This window comes from Dendrobates tinctorius, unplaced genomic scaffold, assembly GCF_039654945.1.
Source record: "Dendrobates tinctorius isolate UK_male_01 unplaced genomic scaffold, ASM3965494v1 ptg000129l, whole genome shotgun sequence".
In the NCBI taxonomy this organism is placed as follows: domain Eukaryota; kingdom Metazoa; phylum Chordata; class Amphibia; order Anura; family Dendrobatidae; genus Dendrobates; species Dendrobates tinctorius.
The window spans coordinates 10,731,402-10,750,360 of NW_027361797.1; the positions used below are offsets into that span (position 1 = coordinate 10,731,402).

General features: G+C 42.5%; 1 protein-coding gene across 3 annotated transcripts in view; it reads left to right on the forward strand.

Moving 5' to 3' along the window:
• Positions 1-18,959, forward strand: part of METTL22 (methyltransferase 22, Kin17 lysine) — a 316,617-nt gene that overhangs the window by 153,571 nt on the left and 144,087 nt on the right. For 2 of the 3 annotated variants that reach the window (XM_073542802.1, XM_073542804.1), the window contains exon 6: positions 16,389-16,460. The exons of the other annotated variant lie outside the window; for it this stretch is intronic. In XM_073542802.1, coding sequence (XP_073398903.1) covers positions 16,389-16,460 — 72 coding nt within the window. The remainder of the gene's footprint in view (positions 1-16,388; positions 16,461-18,959) is intronic. 3 annotated transcript variants of the gene reach the window in all.

The window sequence follows — 18,959 nt, forward strand, 5'->3', positions numbered from 1 at the left end:
TGTGTAATGTTCCATTGAAGTAGTATAATAGTGCAAAACTGGGTCTAAAAATAACATCAGTAATGGATGCAAACAGAATCACACCGTGGGAGTTTACACATCCAGGCGCAGTCATTGAAAATCCAGCACATTGCATAAATTCATGCTTTGTTCATGTAAAATAGCACATTTTTATTCCTGTAAACTTAGGCCCTAATTTATTACAACGTTTAAACCAGAATTCTGGCCTAAAACACCCTCAAATGTTGCTCATTTTTTACCCAACACGAAGTTGTATAACAATTTTGTAACTTGTGGAGTTTTCACATAGAAATGGGCAGATTTCAGGAGACGACAAGACTGGGAGCGTCAGCGCATATATGATGAAAAATTCATTAAAGGGATTATCGAAGACTTTGCAAAAAGAAATAAAAAAAATGCAGATTGACAGCCGATTCTCTGATTTAGGCAGCGGGGATCTGGCTGTCAATCAGAATGACGTCGGCAGTCCGGCTCCGTCAACAGATCAGAGCGGAAAAGAAGACTTTACTCTCCAGAAATTCTGCTCCAGTCGTCGAGAATGGCGTAGCTTTTAAGAAATTCCGTGGCTGTGTGCCACCACGCCTTGTTTCATCGACTTTGGCAGAACTGCAGGAACATCTGTGAAAATGCCAAAAGTTGAAAAAAAATTTAATACATTTTTTTTTCTTTTTCTTTTGGAAGTTTTTGAAAAACAGAGAAAAATAAGAATGATAATATGGATTGGACTTGGAGTATAATTACCTGTAAAGTGTTTGGAAAAAGCAGACAAAAATTCAAAATAGGGAGATGGAGCTGTCTGAGGGCCTATTTTTTGTGTGGCAAGCTGTTTTATTACCCTATCAGGGTACATTTTAATGTTTTTATCACTTTTTATTGCAATAAATGGCTAAGGTGTGATGCCTGGAAAAGTGTCATTTTTTTAAAATTTTCTTTACTGTGTTTAGTAATGGATTAAATAATTTACACTTGGGTCAGACTTTTGTGGTTCTAGCAACACTTACCTGTATATTTTTTATTGTATCATTGTATTCTTTTGTGTTAAGGAAAATGGAGCAGATTGAGACTTGTTTGTTTTTGTTTTTTTTGTTTTTTTTTTTTTACGTTTTGCTCTTAGTGGTCTTCAACCGGTTATTGTTTGATCGCTTATACTATATAGTCAAATCAACGATTTGGTGAAATTAAAATCTCAGGTTTGGCTTTTTTTTATGAATGCAAATATGGCAGCGACATTGGCCTTGTAGCGCTGATCACTGCTTTATTGGACCCATGTTGGCTGCATAACACAACCTGTGTGCAGCTTATATAGTGTGAGCTCCGCTTCTTACTTCTCCCTACACTCGCGCACAATGCTTGCCATACATGGAAATGGGGTAGCGCCAGATTCTTGCCATCTTATCTGAAGGCAGAAAAATGTAGAGACCCAATAATGTACCGACCCTGATTCCAGCAATGTGTCACTTACTAGTCTTGATAAAATCACTGTTTTATCAGCAGGAGATTATCACAAAAGGTCTAGTACACCTGCTGCCATGTAGCCCTCCATACTTTTTACCTTTGTATTACTCCGCCCCCACCGCTGATTGACAGATGTACACTGTGCATAGGCATAAAGCTGCCAATCAGTGGTGTGGGCGGGGTTATACAGCGCTCAGCATTTAAAGAACTGCTAGATTTGCAGCAGAGAAAAAATGCAGCAAGCAACCGAGTAAATGATACATCATTGGAATCGGGGTCTCTTCCCCTAAATTATGCTGATCTCAGATGGGATAGACAAAAACCTGGTGCTAGATTTGCTTTAAATATCTCTGGGCAGCAGGTGACTAGGAACATTGCAGAGAATATCCATCATGGAGCTGCAGCGCTGTTCCTCCATTCTAAAAATTGCAGGGGGTCCTGTTTCTACTAAGTGTATTCTTAAACACCCATCACAGATGTTATTGCTGTGCACATAGAAAGCACCTCTCGTTAATCAGAACTCTCATACATGCTGTTGGATAGTCTTGATATTGATTCGTTCCCGTTTCCACTCTGTGTCACTTCCAGCTTTCCCTGGAGTTCTAGGATAAAGCATTGATTGCTTATTCTCAGGATGTGAATGTGTGGTCGATGGGCAGTTGCCCAAGACTTTTAGCAAGTAGAAAGGTCTGCAGCCACCGCTGGTCTCACTGGTCATTGATGGCTGAAGAGCCTCTGGCTGTTCAGTGTAGTACAAGTGCTTTTCTCTACCAGATGGCTGTGTCTGTACATTGCACTGTAGCGCCAAATGCACAGCGGCCCGGGTCCTGTGCCTGGTACTATGGTCTATTTCACAGAAATCTGTGCCCATAACTGATATCCTGGATAAGCTCCTTATTAATAAAGCGACTGTTCCCCATTGGCTTTTGTGATGCTAATTCAAAAGTCAAAACCAATTATGTGGCCAATCCTGCATTCTCTCTTCAATCTAAAAATGCAACAATGTGACATTTATTATAGAAAAATCTGTTGCAATGCAAGGACACAAGGCAAAATCCCGAGCTTTTCTGTATTACACAGCGTATAATCTACCTAAAATTGTATACATTTTATGCTGTCATTGCTCAGACGATTGAAAGCTGCATGACGAATATTCATTTCTCTTAAGTATCAGCACATGTGACCGCCGGCGGCAGCAGGAAGTCTCCGGCTGACACTGCGCGCACTAGAGAGCAATGAATGCTTTCTATGCACACAGTCCAGGCGTGCAGAACATTGAGTATTCTGGCAGCTGCCCCTTGGCTTTCAAGCAGCGCATGACGTCCGTGACATGCGCTGCTGGCACCGGAGCAGGTGTTGGACCCCAGCCGATCAGACATTGATGACCTATCCTAAGGATAGGCCATCAATGTAAAAGTAATTGACAACCTCTTTAAAGGATTGACGACGCCATGGTGCACCAATGACCTTTACTTGTTTTAAACAGTCATTCTGTGCTGACAGTTTCTGTAATGAAAATATTATTCAATCTCCATCCACCCAGCTTGATTAACAGTCCCTCAGTGTCTCTCCTTCTGCTGAGACCTCAGACTGTTCAGTACAAGCTGCAGCTGTCAATCAGGCTGAGTGGGTAGAGACTGAATACATCCATTCATAAGCTCAATCATTCTATAGCTGAACTTATAAAATGCTCATCTTAATATCAGAACGATTTACATCTATTGTGACATATTTTTAGAGCAAATACACCAACCTCATCGGGTCAAAGATTTATTTAGTCATGTATTCTGTCAGGGTCCTGACAGCGCCGGCGTACAGCCTCCGCTAAGCAGGGACTCAGCCGCACCGTAGGGACCCCTGGGGACAAGAACATCCGGAAAATAAAGATGCACAGGACCTGAATGTTGAAGTTTAGCAAGCCGGCACAGGACATGGTCATGTGAACGGTCATGTGACTGCAAGGGGGCGGAGCTTAGCGTCCTGCTTTCAGAGGAGGTAGAAAACTCAGAGTCAGGCAAAGCAGAGGTCAAGCACAATACAGGCAAGCGAGGTTCAGGAGGGATAAACTGACGGAAGGTCAGACAAAGCCAAAGGTCATACACAAGATATCAGTACAGTACCAGGGATGAGACAGAACGGACAGTCAGGGCCAAGCAGGGATCAAAAAGCAAACGGACATAGAAGGTACCAAGCAGAATCCAAAGCAATATCCAGAGAACAGACCGAGTCATACACAGAGAATCAAGCAACCAGAACACAGCACTAACACACTCAGGGGTCACCACACAATGCCAAGGGCGAAAGTATAACTGACGGGGGATGGGAGCTTCCTGAGGCTATAAGAAGCCTCCCCAGAACCAATGAGAGGCCACCATAATAGGTCCCAGGTGTGCAGGTGAGAGTCTGCACTGAGGTCAGAACATTAACCCCAGAAGTGCCGGTCACCCAGCACTGGTATCATGACATATTCTATTTGCATTGTGAAATCTGGTGTCAAATCCTCTTTAAACGGAATCTGTCACCTACTTTTAGCGGGCGATGAAAACGAGGTCAGTCCGGTCCGATGGGCGGTTTTCCTGATGTGTGCCGCCTCCCCATCCTTGGCTGCCGTCCGCAGTTTTTTGAGGAATAGGAGTAGGTGTCCACCATTTTTTGTGCGTGCACTAAGCATTCTTGGGTAGCGCACGCGCAGTATGCTTTGCCCAACTGTGGGCAAAGCCGAAAAGCCTGACTGCGCATGCGCCGGTTAACTAAGCCCCGGAACACAGCAAAATACTTCATGAGGTGCATGCGCTTCCTCATGATCAAATTTAAAATGTGCATATAATTATTTCATTTGTTTCTATAAGTAAATTCATAAACTGTCTCAAAATGGCGCCAGATGCTCCTGCACAGTAGCGGCTATCGGTGATCCAATAGATGCTACTGCGCAGGCTGCGCCATCTTGCTAGAGAAAAATTTCCCCCTTCCAAGATGGCACAGCCTGAGCAGTAGTGTTTTTTTTTTTTTTTATAAATTTATTTGTAGCCTGAAATAAAAGAATTATATGCACATTGTACATGCGATCATGCTGCAGTGCTGAAGGTGTTTTTTTTAACTATATAGAATATTCATTGTGTAAACTAGGAGGCAAGTCAGTGAGGGATCCGTGACCTGTCAGAAGCCATACATGTAAGTACCTAATCAGAGAACCACATGAAGACCGCCACAGGCCGCCCCGAGGCACGGGCATATCATTAACTCAAAACTGAAACTAAAGATTAAACAACAACCACAAGACGGATTTCATCAACCCAGGTATCATTGTAATCAGTATAACGGCGCCGACCTGACACTGTCTGTAGGTTACTGTGCTGTGCATAATCCTGCTGACAGGTTCCCTTTAAGGTCCACAGTGCTCAATAAAATGTATCTGAATCTACATTGTAGACAACCTTTTGTTCTTTTTATGTGTTGCTGCTTTTCAGTGTGATAACTCTGTGATGCTGATGGGCCTATACCCACAAGATTCTTCTATTGAAAATGTTTTTAGAAGATAAATAAAAATCTTCTGATTCTTATTTTTGAAATGGACACTCAAAACATAGTGTGGAGTCGATGTCCTCACTTTAGCGGCTTGGATTTCGCTCTGTCGTATGTTTATCTGTTCCCATGCATTATATCGCTGCTCTGCTTGAGAAGGATAGAGATTTTCACATCTCGCTGCAGGCATACAATCATTGCTAAAAATAAGACCTGTTCATGGGGGGAAATTGAAAGTACTTATCCATTTGTTAAACTGTTCCTCTAGGTATCACTTCACATCACTAAGGAGAGAGAGGAAACATAATGTACACTCCATATATATGTACCGTAGATAGGGAAGACAGTCATTGCATTTACTGTGTAATGATAGTAATTTATAAGGGAACAGGGCTCCAAATTTTCCCTTCTCCCTTCACACTGCCATATAGTGAAAATTTAAAGGGGTTTTCCCTGTATATTCTTTAATTCCCGTCAACTCTTTTAAAAATGGTAAAAACCGTTCTACTCGCCCTCCTGCGCCGCTGCTCCCAACGAATGTATACAGGCTGCAGTGGGGACACCATGACTACAGCGCACATGATGGTGGCAGGCAATCACTTGGCTGACAGTGAGAACGGGAGGGTGAGTACTGCTGGTTTTATTTTTTCAGGAGTCGTCACAATCACAGAATGCAGCGATAGTGGTATAATTCTATCTTTAGCAAGCTCCCCCTAGTAGCTGTTCAAGTCCCGAATTTTAGCATGCATGCATGAATTTTAGTGTATTAAACCTTACACTGACTTGATTCTTCATGTTTGGGAACCTGTATGTCATAGAAATAGTGAAATCCATAAGACATCTCCAGAAGGGAGAAGAACTGACAATTCAACCTCGTACAGTAGGCCTTTACATTGAACATATCGGGGGAGGGAGTGAGAGAAAGTAATTAAAACAAGGGAAATAAGGTGAGAAAACTCTTTAACCTCTTTTGAAGCAGTGGACCCCTGCAGTGACAAGGTAATTAAATAGGAAAGGTTTTCTCTGGAAACCAGATACCAAAGCTAGATCTGTTTACGCATGGGAGGAGAACTATGGTTCCCCAGGAGGAGCTTCCTTTTCATGAAAGAATCTGTCGCGGACCCGTTTGTGGCAGTGTAGGGATATGAATTTTGGGGTTTGTATCAATCTGATGTTTATGGGATATAGATTTTTAGCATTGGAGCAAATTAATAGACATGACGCCTTCACTCACATCATCACATCACTGTAGGGCCTCTAGATTCCCTCCAATTGAATAACTGTCTGATAGATGATGCTATACCTGTCATATTTGATCTCTATATAATAGTAAAATCGTGATTAAAAAATATGAAATATTTATATGAACAAATATCTAATGCATGGAACCTTCAGAGGTGAAGGAATCCTGCAGATTCTAAATCTCATAAAATTCAGACCCAGCACAGTACAGGTGGTAATGTAACAAAATAGGTTAAAAGCCAAGGGGTGATTACTTTTGCGAGCCACTGTATGTGCCCCACTTTCTAACATAAACTAATAATGTATGTTTCTCATTTTGGCCCCCCTGCAGTAATTACATCCCCCCCCTGGAAATAATGTCCTTCATCCTGTTATAATGTTCCCCATCCTGCAATCATTTCCTCCATCCTGTTATAATGTCTATTGTCCTGGCCTCTATCCTGGACCCCCATATTGTATTAATGTCACCCGTTTTGGCCCCTTTAATAATGTCCCCCATCCTGTAATAATGTTTTCTGTCCTGGCACCTATCCTGTAAATATGCCCCTCATCCTCTAATCATTTCCTCCTTGACGACTACCATCCTGTAATAATGTCCCCATCTTGTAATAAAGTTCCTCATCCTGGAGAGCGAGATGGCGCCATGCCCAACAACGGCAGCTGCCAGCCTCTGATTGGCCAATAGCTTGCACGGCGATGCCGGTAGCTATCTGCACTACAATACATTTAAGCTGAATGTGCGTCCGAGGACAAACAGTCATCTGAAAACTGTGCTTGGGTGCACCTGACTCTACAGACCCGGTTATGTTTACACCCTCGTTGATCGCGATCATTGCGCCCTGCTTATCTATAGAATTCATAACATAGGTTCTCCTTCAATATATGCAAAGAACTTCTTAACCCTGTAGCACAAATGACTTCATATTTTCAGTGCCGACGATATACATCTTTCCTGTACTTAATACTATAAATGGAACTGTGCCCTGTCATCTCCAGTGAGTTTCAGCGTTCACATACAGCTGACACTCTGCTGCAACCGCCAAGATCAGAGTATTTTGAGATGACGTTGAAGATAGAAAGCATCATCCATGTGGTTACAAAGAAGACGTAGGCTTCCTTTGTCACCCTATTGGCACCCCCATGATGCAATCTCAGGGTGCCATTTAATTGTATTTGCAGACAAAATGCTTACAAAACGTGTGGCCATAGTTCTTCGCCTTCGCTACATTCATCACCACAGTGTGTGATCTGCTGATAACCGTGACTCATGTTGTAAGGGGGAGCGACACGAATCGGCTGTTCTCACAATGCTCCAGAATGAACAAATACTTTAGTAAATGGAACCTGCATTTTTCTCCAAATGATAACCATCTAGCATGGCCTGCTTTTCATTCGATGAAAGCTAACAATAGAGATTTTTTTAATAAAATAGATATTAAAGCGACCTTCCACCAATTCAGTACACCATGTCAGTAAAAAAAAAAAAATCATCTGGTTCTTAGTAGGACAGGATGCCTGTTCAAACCTAGCACAGGCACTGATCACGAAAATTCACCCTCTCATCTGCTTGGTTTCCATTTATCTCCTCCCTTCTCCGCCTCTATGACGTCAGAGCTGTCAATCAAAGAAGCGAGGGCGGGGATGGAGATAGAGGGGAAACAGCAGGTGTTAAGGTGTATTTAAATAATTGACCCCACCGTTATGCACCGAGCGGCAGGACTTTTGAACACTCATTCTGTGCTGACAGAGTCCCTTTACCCCATAGTACTTTTCTGAAAAAAATTGCTATAAAATTCTGTGTAATACTAGTGGTATCAACATGGTCACTGCTCTCTTGGATGAATTCATAGTAGGATGTAGTGTGGAAAGATAGGATCTTTTTTTTTGGATGAGGGGGTGGATGTTCTGCTGTTCTGGCACGACATGGGGTCAGCTAATGTGACATGACACCCACAAACCAATCCAGCAAAACCTGCTCTCCAAAATGATGAAGCTCATTCTCTTATGAGCCCCATTATGGGCTTATCAGTAGTTTCTTACCACATTTGGGATGTTGCCGCTTTCAGGAGCAATTGCTTAACAAAATTTCTAATCAGTTTCCTCCTCTTACCTCTTTTGCAATTGAAAAAAATTAGGGCTTAAGCAATATTTTAGTGGAAAAAAAACATAATTTTTTTGCTTCCATGTCCAAACATTACAAAATGTTGTGAAGCACTTATGGTTTTGAAATGCTCAGTTTTCTCCTAGTTGAATTCCTGTGTGCCCACTATGAGTTTTTAGTGAGTTTTTGACACTGCATATATTTCACTGGATCAAAATTGCAGTATTTTGAGTTCCAGCAAAGTGGATGAGAGTTATAGAGATCTCATGCCCACTGAGACTTATTACATGCAACTTTTTCCCATAAACTTGCATTAGATGAAAGTCTGCAGGTAAAGAGCGCTTCTAATCCGCACATGGCAAATATCAATAACGTTTTGTCAAAGCCAAATACCAAAAAGTATCAAGAACAAAGCAAGTTTGTTTAACACATGACACACCCACAAGAGGCAAAAACCGCAGCCTTAAAAACACGATAAAAGCACATGTAAAAAATAAAAACAAGCACTCCAAAATGCAATGAAAAGCGCAAGTAACCTAGCTTGCCTAATAAGTTCAGAAATCGTACAGCAAAAATGCAAAATAAAAAACTCACCAAAAGCTCATCATGGGAATGTTGCCACAGTGGTGTAGTTTCAAAAATGGGGTTACTTTTTTGGGGTCTCGTCACCTTAGGGGCTTTTGTAATGTGACATGGGGTCCAAAGTTATTTCAGCCAATATTGTGCACCAAAAGTGAAATGGCTCCCTTCCCGTCTGTGCTCTGCCATGTGCCCAAGCTGTAGTCTTCTACAACATTTGGGTCATCTGTATACTCGGGAAGAAAATCGTTCAATATTTTGTGGGTTCCATCTTCTTTGAAGCACCTGAAGGATTAACAAACTTCTTCAATATGATTTTGAGTACTTTGAGAGGTTCAGTTTTTAAAATGATGTCTTGTTTGGTGGTTTTCAGACCTATGTGACCCGCAAAGTCAGTTCAAAAGTGAAATGGTCTCTAAAAAATAGATTTTTAAATATTTGTTGGGAAAAAAAAAAATGCAAAAATTACTGCTAAACTTTAAATCTTTCTTAAAATCTACAAAATCAAAAACAATGCTTATGTAAAGCAGACTTTATTAACTATTTAGCACAGCGTGACGATCTATTTTAGTGGCAAAAAATTCAGAGTTCAAAAATTGCAAATATGTCTACATTTTCATGAAATTTCTTACATTTTTCAGAAATGAAAGATCACAGTGACCTAAATTTACAATTGACATAAAGTAGAACGTGTCACAGGAAAAAAAAACCTGTCTGCGAATCCCTGGGAAATATAGAAGCGTCCCAGAGTTAGAACCACAAAAAGTGACACGGGCCAGATTTGAAACATTTGGCCTTTTCAGAAAGGTGAAAGTAGACTTTGGTGGGAAGGTGTTAAACAACGCTGTAAGAAAAAAAAAGAGTGAGCCAGAAATCTTCGAGATCGATGTGAGAGATGAATAAAATCATACAGAAGGCGATTGCTTCATGTTATTTCAGCCCAAGGTGGTTTGGCAAGCTGTAGGTTCATGGGATGTACTTAATTTTTCACATACTGATGCATTTTTGGCCTAGCCATTGATGAACAAAAAAATTGCCCAGCGTAATTTGGCTTGTGTTATTATCTATCTGAGGATGTATCTCTTTAATTTTAAGACCCACTAAGGACAAGATATTTTTTCGGGGTTGGGGGAGGTGCTGGTTTGTGAAACCATAGAATGCAGAGAGCGTGAGCATAGTTTTTGTCATGACTGTACAGTCTCCCTACCTGGTGGCCTCCCGATGCTGAGGCCAATGTTCTATTCTTCCTTGTTCCGAAATGGCGACCTCAGTGGCATCGGGGGTGCAGTGGGTTTTCTAAGCAGGTATGGACTGGGACTGAAATTCAGCCCTGGCATTTGAAATCACACAGGCCCATGTTGTCCCCATTCCCAAGCACCAGATGGGATATATTACTTATATTACCATATTACCCTGGATGGAGGAAAGGAAGATTTACTACAAAACCAATATTTGAAATGATACCTATGACTTGCTGGGGTAAGTGATGGAGTCAGTGACTTTGTGCTCCGTCACAACTCTTAACAATATGGGTGTCTTTAGGACATCGATTCTGCTAACAACGTAGCAGACAAGGCAGCCCACAAACAGACAGGCCCTTTTGGCATTTGCCAGTTGCCAGATGGCCAGTCCGGCCCTGGGTCTAAGCTTTACATCCCTGCCTTACCTGTACTGTTGAATAAGAAAGCCATGGGAGGCATGGTTTAGATATCCCACTGCACTCTACATGTCACGGTGGATAACTAAAAGGCAGGAGGAAAGTAACGCCTATCTAAGTAATGGAGGCAAACCGAGGGCACAGGATGGGAACTAAAGATGTGATCTGTATTATTACTGTTCTGTCCCCGGGTGGAGGATCTCTTTTAAAGAATTTCCGATAACCTGCTATAAACTCTGAAGTGGTTCCAAACCCGAACACTTTTTGTTAGCTGTTCCTTCTGTTCAAGGATGGTCATTTCTCCTGGGACATAATCTCTAATCTCTAGGAATACACTACATTTTTCTACAGTAGATTCTTAGGAATTGTTATTGCACATAATATATGATAATTCAATTCATTTTTTTTCTACATATCCTACAGCGACTCTTTGGATTTCTGAATAAATGTATTCTTTCACTCCTTTATTTAATAGTTTATTATTAGATGATACACTATGGTATTACTGTAATTATTAATTTATAAGGAAAATATAGAATCATTATTCTAAGAATGAGTCACTAAGCCGAGACTATGTATTTGTTGCTCTCAGTCTGTGCATAAGGTTTATAATATTCACATATTGCCATCTCTTCACTTTTAATTTTGGCGTAATTAAAGCCATGTAAATATGACTCATTATTCACACGGCCGGGAAGCTATGCGGGAGGTATCACTGGTAAAATGGCATTTTGTGTTTGTAATTTTGGCTCCGATTGTACAGCTATAGACCACGGGAGTTAGGCTAAGTGCACACATAGCAGAAATTTTCTGCTGAAAAACAGGACACCCTTCCCAGAAACCGCGTTTTTTTCTGCGTTTTTACCACGATTTTTGCCCGTTTTTTTGCGGGTTTTTTTTCCGCGCAGTTTCTAGACACATGGAAAAAGCCAGAAACGCGGAAAAAAACGCGAAATTAATGAGCATGCTGCGTTTTTTACCGCGATGCGGTTTTTTCGCGGTAAAAAACGCATCAATGTGCACAAAAAGTGCAAAATGCATAGAAATGAATGGGAAGCTTCTTTTTCGCGTTTTTCCCACGGATTTTTTGGCAAATCCGTGGGAAAAAACGCGAAAAAAACGCTGTGTGTGAACACAGCCTAATACCTTACTCTTTTGCTGGGGCTAAACGTTTCGCACCATATATAGAAGAATTCATGGGGTATTCGTACCTCGAGCCTTTATGGCAACTTGTAGCCTTGAGGAAAGGTCTGATAGGTTTAATTGGCATATTTTATTGACTTTAGAGAGTCAACAGTTTGAATTTGATTTAATAATTAAGTGTGCAGCCCAAGACTGATTATCCTAAAGAACATTTATTAGCAAAAGTGGTCAGGTCCGAATATCCACGTTGTGGGATCCCACAAGGCTCTGAGGTCATCCTTGCTGTTAAAGCGCAATATTTTGTTCTTTAAGGCCCCGTCACACACAGCGATCTCGCTAGCGAGATCGCAGATTCTGTGACACGCACAAAGCAAAGAACATGCCCCCACCATACCTTATAGCAGAATTGTCAGTATGTGAGATGTCAAGATTCAGCCCTAATCTCCTGTATGAGTTAGTGTGGGGGGAGGGGGGAGTTAAGCTGAGTTTAGCTGTGTCTCACCCTTCTATCAGCTCACCTGATTACTGAGAATGACTGCAATTACATGTGTAACTTGTGTGCTTTAGCAACTTGTACTCCTTCTTCAGTGAGATCAGATCAGTCTGTCATTACATCTGGGCTCAGAATGATTACAAGTTGCGCACAAGAGACTTAAGTATGATTAGTGACACATCTCAAGACAGGCACTGTGTGGGAGGAGCAGTACAGGAAAGTTGACCATGCTAAAAGAGAAGGAGAGCTGATAAGTGTTGTAAAGTGACTCGGCTAAACTCAGTTGTGCTGCACCTTAACCCACATGGACCTTATCTGAAATGTTATGTCATCAGTGCTTTCTAATCATTCAAAAGGTTAGATCAGTAGTTCATGGCTGTATCATTATTACCATGAGGTATGATCTTCTCCCTGTATGATGTTGACCACTGGCGTAACTACCGGGGTAGCAGCCGAAGCAGTTGCTTTGGGGCCCGGCCTATATAGGGGCCCGGGTCCCCGGCTCTGATCGGCGCTACCCGGGTAGTGCAATTAAGTACATACTCACCTCTCCTGCATGTCTCTTGCAGCCTCCCCCCCTGCTTATTCCATCTTCTCAGCACTGTTCGTCCTGCTTTCAGTGGCCGCTCATTACATATGCGCATATGTAATGAACGGCTCATTACATATGCACATATGTAATGAGCGGCACCATGTGGACACTGAAAGCAGGAAGAACAGCGCTGAGATGGAATAAGCATGGGGGGAGGCTGCAAGAGACATGTAGGAGAGGTGAGTATAACGGAGGGAGCCATATTCACCTGTCCCCCGTTCCACCGCTGCACATCGCTCTGCTGTCTTGCTTTCTCTGGCTGTGACGTTCAGGTCAGAGGGCGCCATGACGTAGTTAGCAGGCGCCCTCTGCCTGAACAGTCACTGTGCAGGGCCGGCAACGCTGAGGAGCTGCAGCAGCAGAGACGAGGTGAGTACATAGGTTTTTTTTTTCCTTTAATTGAGACAGCGGCAGCAGCATTGTAAGGGGCCACTAATGACCGTGCAGCATTACAAGGGGCCAGTAATCACTTTGCAGCATTACAAGGGGCCACTAATTACTGTGCAGCATTACAAGGGGCCAATAATCACTGTGCAGCATTACAAGGGGCCACTAATCACTGTGCAGCATTACAAGGGGCCACTAATCCCTGCAGCATTACAAGGGGCCACTAATCACTGCAGCATTACAAGGGGCCACTAATCACTGTGCAGCATTACAAGGGGCCACTAATCACTGCAGCATTACAAGCGGCCACTAATCACTGTGCAGCATTACAAGGGGCCAGTAATCACTGTGCAGCATTACAAGGGGCCACTAATCACTGTGCAGCATTACAAGGGGCCACTAATCACTGCAGCATTACAAGGGGCCACTAATCACTGCAGCATTACAAGGGGCCACTAATCACTGCAGCATTACAAGGGGCCACTAATCACTGCTGGTCCGGTGAGTGAGTCACACTAGTGACTAGTCAGTCGATCAATGTATAAAATAGCAGGGAAAGGGTCCAGCAGGGGACACTAGGGCCGGGACTCGGGAGACAGTCACACAGTGACACAGACTAGTCCAATGTCCTCGGCTGATGGCTGTGTCTGTGTGGTGGTGGGTGGGGGACTCTCTCTGCTCTGCCGGCTGTGTGGTGGTGGTGGTGGACGGTGGTGGTGGACTCTCTGCCGGGCTCCCTATCTGACTCCTGCAGGCAGCCCTGCGGCCTGCTCAGTGCGTCCAGTATCCTCCTCCTCGGTCATGCAGCCCTGCCGACTACCGCTGTCCTACAGCGCCGGAGAGTGCCGGCCCGGCTGTGTGGTGGTGGTGGTGGTGTTGTGTGCTCTCTGCCGGGCTCCCAGTCTGACTCCTGCAGCCCTGCGGCCTGCTCAGTGCATCCAGTGTCTGCCTCCTCGGTCATGCAGCTCTGCCGGCTCCCGACTACCACTGTCCTGCAGTTCCAGCCCGGGCCCCGCTCTGTGGTGGTGTGTGATTGTGTGCTCTCCGCCGGGCTCCCTCTGTCTGACTCCTGCCCTGTGGCCTGCCCTGTGGCCTGCCCTGTGTAGAGGTGGCTAGCCTGGTGTGGTGAGCTGCTCTGTTGTCTCTGCACCCTCCCTGGTGATGGGGCCCCAATGAGAGGAAAAATAGGTTTCTGGGGCCCCACGCAACAGTGGTCGCCCCTATGCTGTGTTAATAGTACGTCACCATCCTCCCTGGAAGTGCCGGCTACCTGATGGGGTCCCACTGAGAGGAAAAATAGCTTTCTGGGGGCCCATGGTTGTCGCCTACGCAGTTTAATAGTATATCATTCTCGTCACCATGCTCGCTGGAAGCTGTGCCGGAGCAGAGGAGGCCATAGTATGCTGCATGGAGGAGCACGGGGGCCATAATGTGCTGCATGGAGGAGCAGGGGAGGCCATAATGTGCTGCATGGAGGAGCAGGGGGGCCATAATGTGCTGCAATGAGGAGCAGGGGGGCCATAATGTGCTGCATGGAGGAGCAGGGGGCCCATAATACTGTATGAAGGAGCAGGTGCCCCATAATACTGTATGGAGGAGCATTATATGGGGCACATAATACTGTATGGTGGACTATGAGGTGCCCATAATACTGTATGGCGGACTATGTGGTGACCATAATACTGTATGGCGGACTATGTCGTTGCCCATAATATTGTATGGTTGACTGTGGTTGCCCATAATATTGTATGGCAGACTATGTGGACCCAGTCGGCAGAATGTGGAGCTTTTATCCCCATTAGACTGGAGTGGCAGGTCTGACTTGATCACTGATCCATTCATTCCTTCAGTGGCTGAACTTGTTTTTTTATAAAAGCCCCAAAGAGAATGAATGGAGCTTCGGTCAGATATCCCACCTGCCACTCCATTTTAAAATGGGGATAAGTGTCCTATCAGGGATAAAACGTCCTCACTCTTCCAATCGGTGCAGTGTCTAATGGTCGGACCTAAGCGATCACCTATCCTGTGGATAATGTGACTTAATGTGACTCTAGTATGCATTATCGGTAAGGGTGTGTGTCTTGAAGGGGGTGTGTCTTTGAGGGGGCCCTGTTTAAAAGTTTGCTATGGGGCCCAATCAGTTCTAGTTACGCCCCTGATGTTGACCAATCATAAGCAGACAGCAACACTCAAAGGAAAGAAGTACACACCCCTAGTGAAAACTGATAACACTCCACTTAACTTAAAAAACAGTAACTCATTAGGTGCCAAATACTTTAATATCTGCATAAAAATGTATTCTGCCCTGCAGTCACTATTATATTGTGTGTCCAGTACAACATTAAAATTTTGATGAAAGTGCCTCGTTAAATATTAAAAAAAATGACATGAATGTAGTCTTGTTATGATCACCAGCCCGCTTTGTCAGGTACATTATCATTGTCTTTGCTTTTTAGAGTGTTTTATCTAATTATTTATTTGTAAGTTTTTCCAATTGTTTTACATAGATACTTTTCTAAAAACTTTTTTCTGGAGTATAGGATATATTTTTAGCGCAAATATTTATATTTCTATAACTAATATATTAAAAAATATTTACAATTTTGTAGGCTAAAAATAGGGTGGGGAAGGAAGGTGGAAGTTCACATCTTAATGCCGAAAGGGCCTAAAGAGGACCTGTCACCAGGTTAAAAGTGTACAGTTTTTGGCTTTTTATTTTATTCCTGCTGATCCTCTGAGCATTACGCTTTGTCTGTCTTTTTTTTTTTTAATCCATCATATACCGTATTTCCAGAGATATGAGCATTTTTATTTAGTGCTAATTTCTATGATCTTTTCCAATGGGGCATTGCTCATAGGATAAAAATACAAAGAAGCTAAAAGAAATGTCCCCAGAGAATCCTGTGAGCAAAGTCCCTTTTTTGAAAAATTATCACTAAATATAACGACCATATTTTATTTGTTTTTAATATAGAGGCATTGACCATAAAATTTGGTTGCAAAGTTGAACATATTTCCTTATATCATTTTTGAGTGTAATAATAATAATTTTTATTTCTGTAGCGCCAACATATTCCGCAGCATTTACATTTTAGAGAGGAACTATCACTATAGTGCAACTACCACTTACAAGACATGTATATTCATTAATGATAGGCTATAGAAGATGGTGAAATATTTTACTTTTGTCTTGTAGATGTTGGAGACGACCTCCTAGATATGTGTGCGAGAAATGTATCCCTAAACAAAGGCCTCACGAAAACAGCAGGTTGTATTGCGTTGTTCTGCATTTCTGTTGTTTGTTGAGAAGTTAGTATTGGTGAAATTAAATTGAAGGGTCTGTGTAGTTTTAGAATTTGACCCTGTCCCTCAGTTAAGCCTAAAGTGTAATCTAAAATCTATGTATTCACAAAGTATAGTTTGCAATAAGTTTGAGAGCCTGTCATTAAGATTGTATACCTCAAACTAATGGCATGTATTTAAAGGTGCTTTAATGCTGACTAAATTCTTACTTTTTTGTTGAAATATGTTTCACTGTTTTAGATAAATCCGTAGTTGAAACTCTATGTTAATGAGCCACAAGTTAAGTGGTTGTGCGCTGCACCTCCAGCTCACCCACTTTCTCTGCTCTTTCTCTGCTTTTTCCCCACCTGCTGCCTGCCTACTGTCTCTAATAGGTCAATGAAACATGAGTAACCTGTCAGTCAAAGACAGGAGGCAGGCTGCGGGCAGGGAATAGGCAGGAGGAGAGCAGGGCAGGGTCTGCCCACTGTAGTTGTGGAAAATGGCATGCAATTTCAGCTATATGAAAGGCAAGGATTTACTCAGCATTAAAGCACATATATATATATATATATATTAGTGCCTGTAGAATATAGTACAGCCCGCCCATAGAATATAATGCAGCCCCCATAGAATATAATGCAGCCCCCTCATAGGGTTTAATGCAGCCCCTCTCATATAGTATCATGCAGCCCCCCATAGAATATAATGTAGACCCTCATAGTATAATGTTGCCTCCCCCTCCATAGAATATAAACCAGCCCCACAGTATTATGGCTGCCAGTACTAACTCACTGACATATACAGTCATATGTTAAAGTTTGGGCACCCCTATTAATGTTAACCTTTTTTCTTTATAACAATTTTGGTTTTTGCAACAGCTATTTCAGTTTCATATATCTAATAACTGATGGACTCAGTTGTATTTCTGGATTCAAATGAGGTTTATTGTACTAACAGAAAATGTGCAATCTGCATTTAAACAAAATTTGACCGGTGCAAAAGTATAGGCACCCTTATCATTTTCTTGATTTGATCACTCCTAACTACTTTTTACTGACTTCCTGAAGCACTAAATTGGTTTTGTAACCTCATTGAGCTTTGAACTTCATAGCCAGGTGTATCAAATCATGAGAAAAGGTATTTAAGGTGGCCACTTGCAAGTAGTTCTCCTATTTGATTCTCCTATGAAGAGTGGCATCATGGGCTCCTCAAAACAACTCTCAAATGATCTGAAAACAAAGATTATTTAACATAGCTTTTCAGGGGAAGGATACAAAAAGTTGTCTCAGAGATGTAACCTGTCAGTTTCCACTGTGAGGAACATAGTAAGGAAATGGAAGAACACAGGTACAGTTCTTGTTAAGCCCAGAAGTGGCAGGTCAAGAAAAATATCAGAAAGGCAGAGAAGAAGAATGGTGAGAACAGTCAAGGACAATCCACAGACCACCTCCAAAGACCTGCAGCATCATCTTGCTGCAGATGGTGTCACTGTGCATCGGTCAACAATACAGCGCACTTTGCACAAGGAGAAGCTGTATGGGAGAGTGATGCGAAAGAAGCCGTTTCTGCAAGCACTCCACAAACAGAGTCGCCTGAGATATGCAAAAGCACATTTGGACAAGACAGTTACATTTTGGAAGGAGGTCCTGTGGACTGATGAAACAAAGATTGAGTTGTTTGGTCATACAAAAAGGCGTTATGCATGGAGGCTAAAAAACAGCATTCCAAGAAAACACTTGCTACTCACAGTAAAATTTGGTGGAGGTTCCATCATGCTTTGGGGCTGTGTGGCCAATGCCGGCACCGAGAATCTTGTTAAAGTTGAGGGTCGCATGGATTCAACTCAGTATCAGCAGATTCTTGACAATAATGTGCAAGAATCAGTGACGAAGTTGAAGTTACGCAGGGGATGGATATTTCAGCAAGACAATGATCCAAAACACCGCTCCAAATCTACTCAGGCATTCATGCAGAGGAACAATTACAATGTTCTGGAATGGCCATCCCAGTCCCCAGACCTGAATATCATTGAACATCTGTGGGATGATTTGAAGCGGGCTGTCCATGCTAGGCGACCATCAAACTTAACTGAACTGGAATTGTTTTGGAAACAGGAATGGTCACAAATACCTTCATCCAGGATCCAGGAACTCATTAATAGCTACAGGAAGCGACTAGAGGCTGTTTTTTTTGCAAAAGGAGGATCTACGAAATATTAATGTCACTTTTATGTTGAGGTGCCCATACTTTTGCACCGGTCAAATTTTGTTTAAATGCAGATTGCACATTTTCTGTTAGTACAATAAACCTCATTTGAATCCAGAAATATAACTGAGTCCATCAGTTATTAGATATAGGAAACTGAAATAGCTGTTGCAAAAACCAAAATTGTTATAAAGAAAAAAGGTTAACATTAATAGGGGTGCCCAAACTTTAACATATGACTGTATATATAAAAACCACAATACTCACCTCTCCTCCT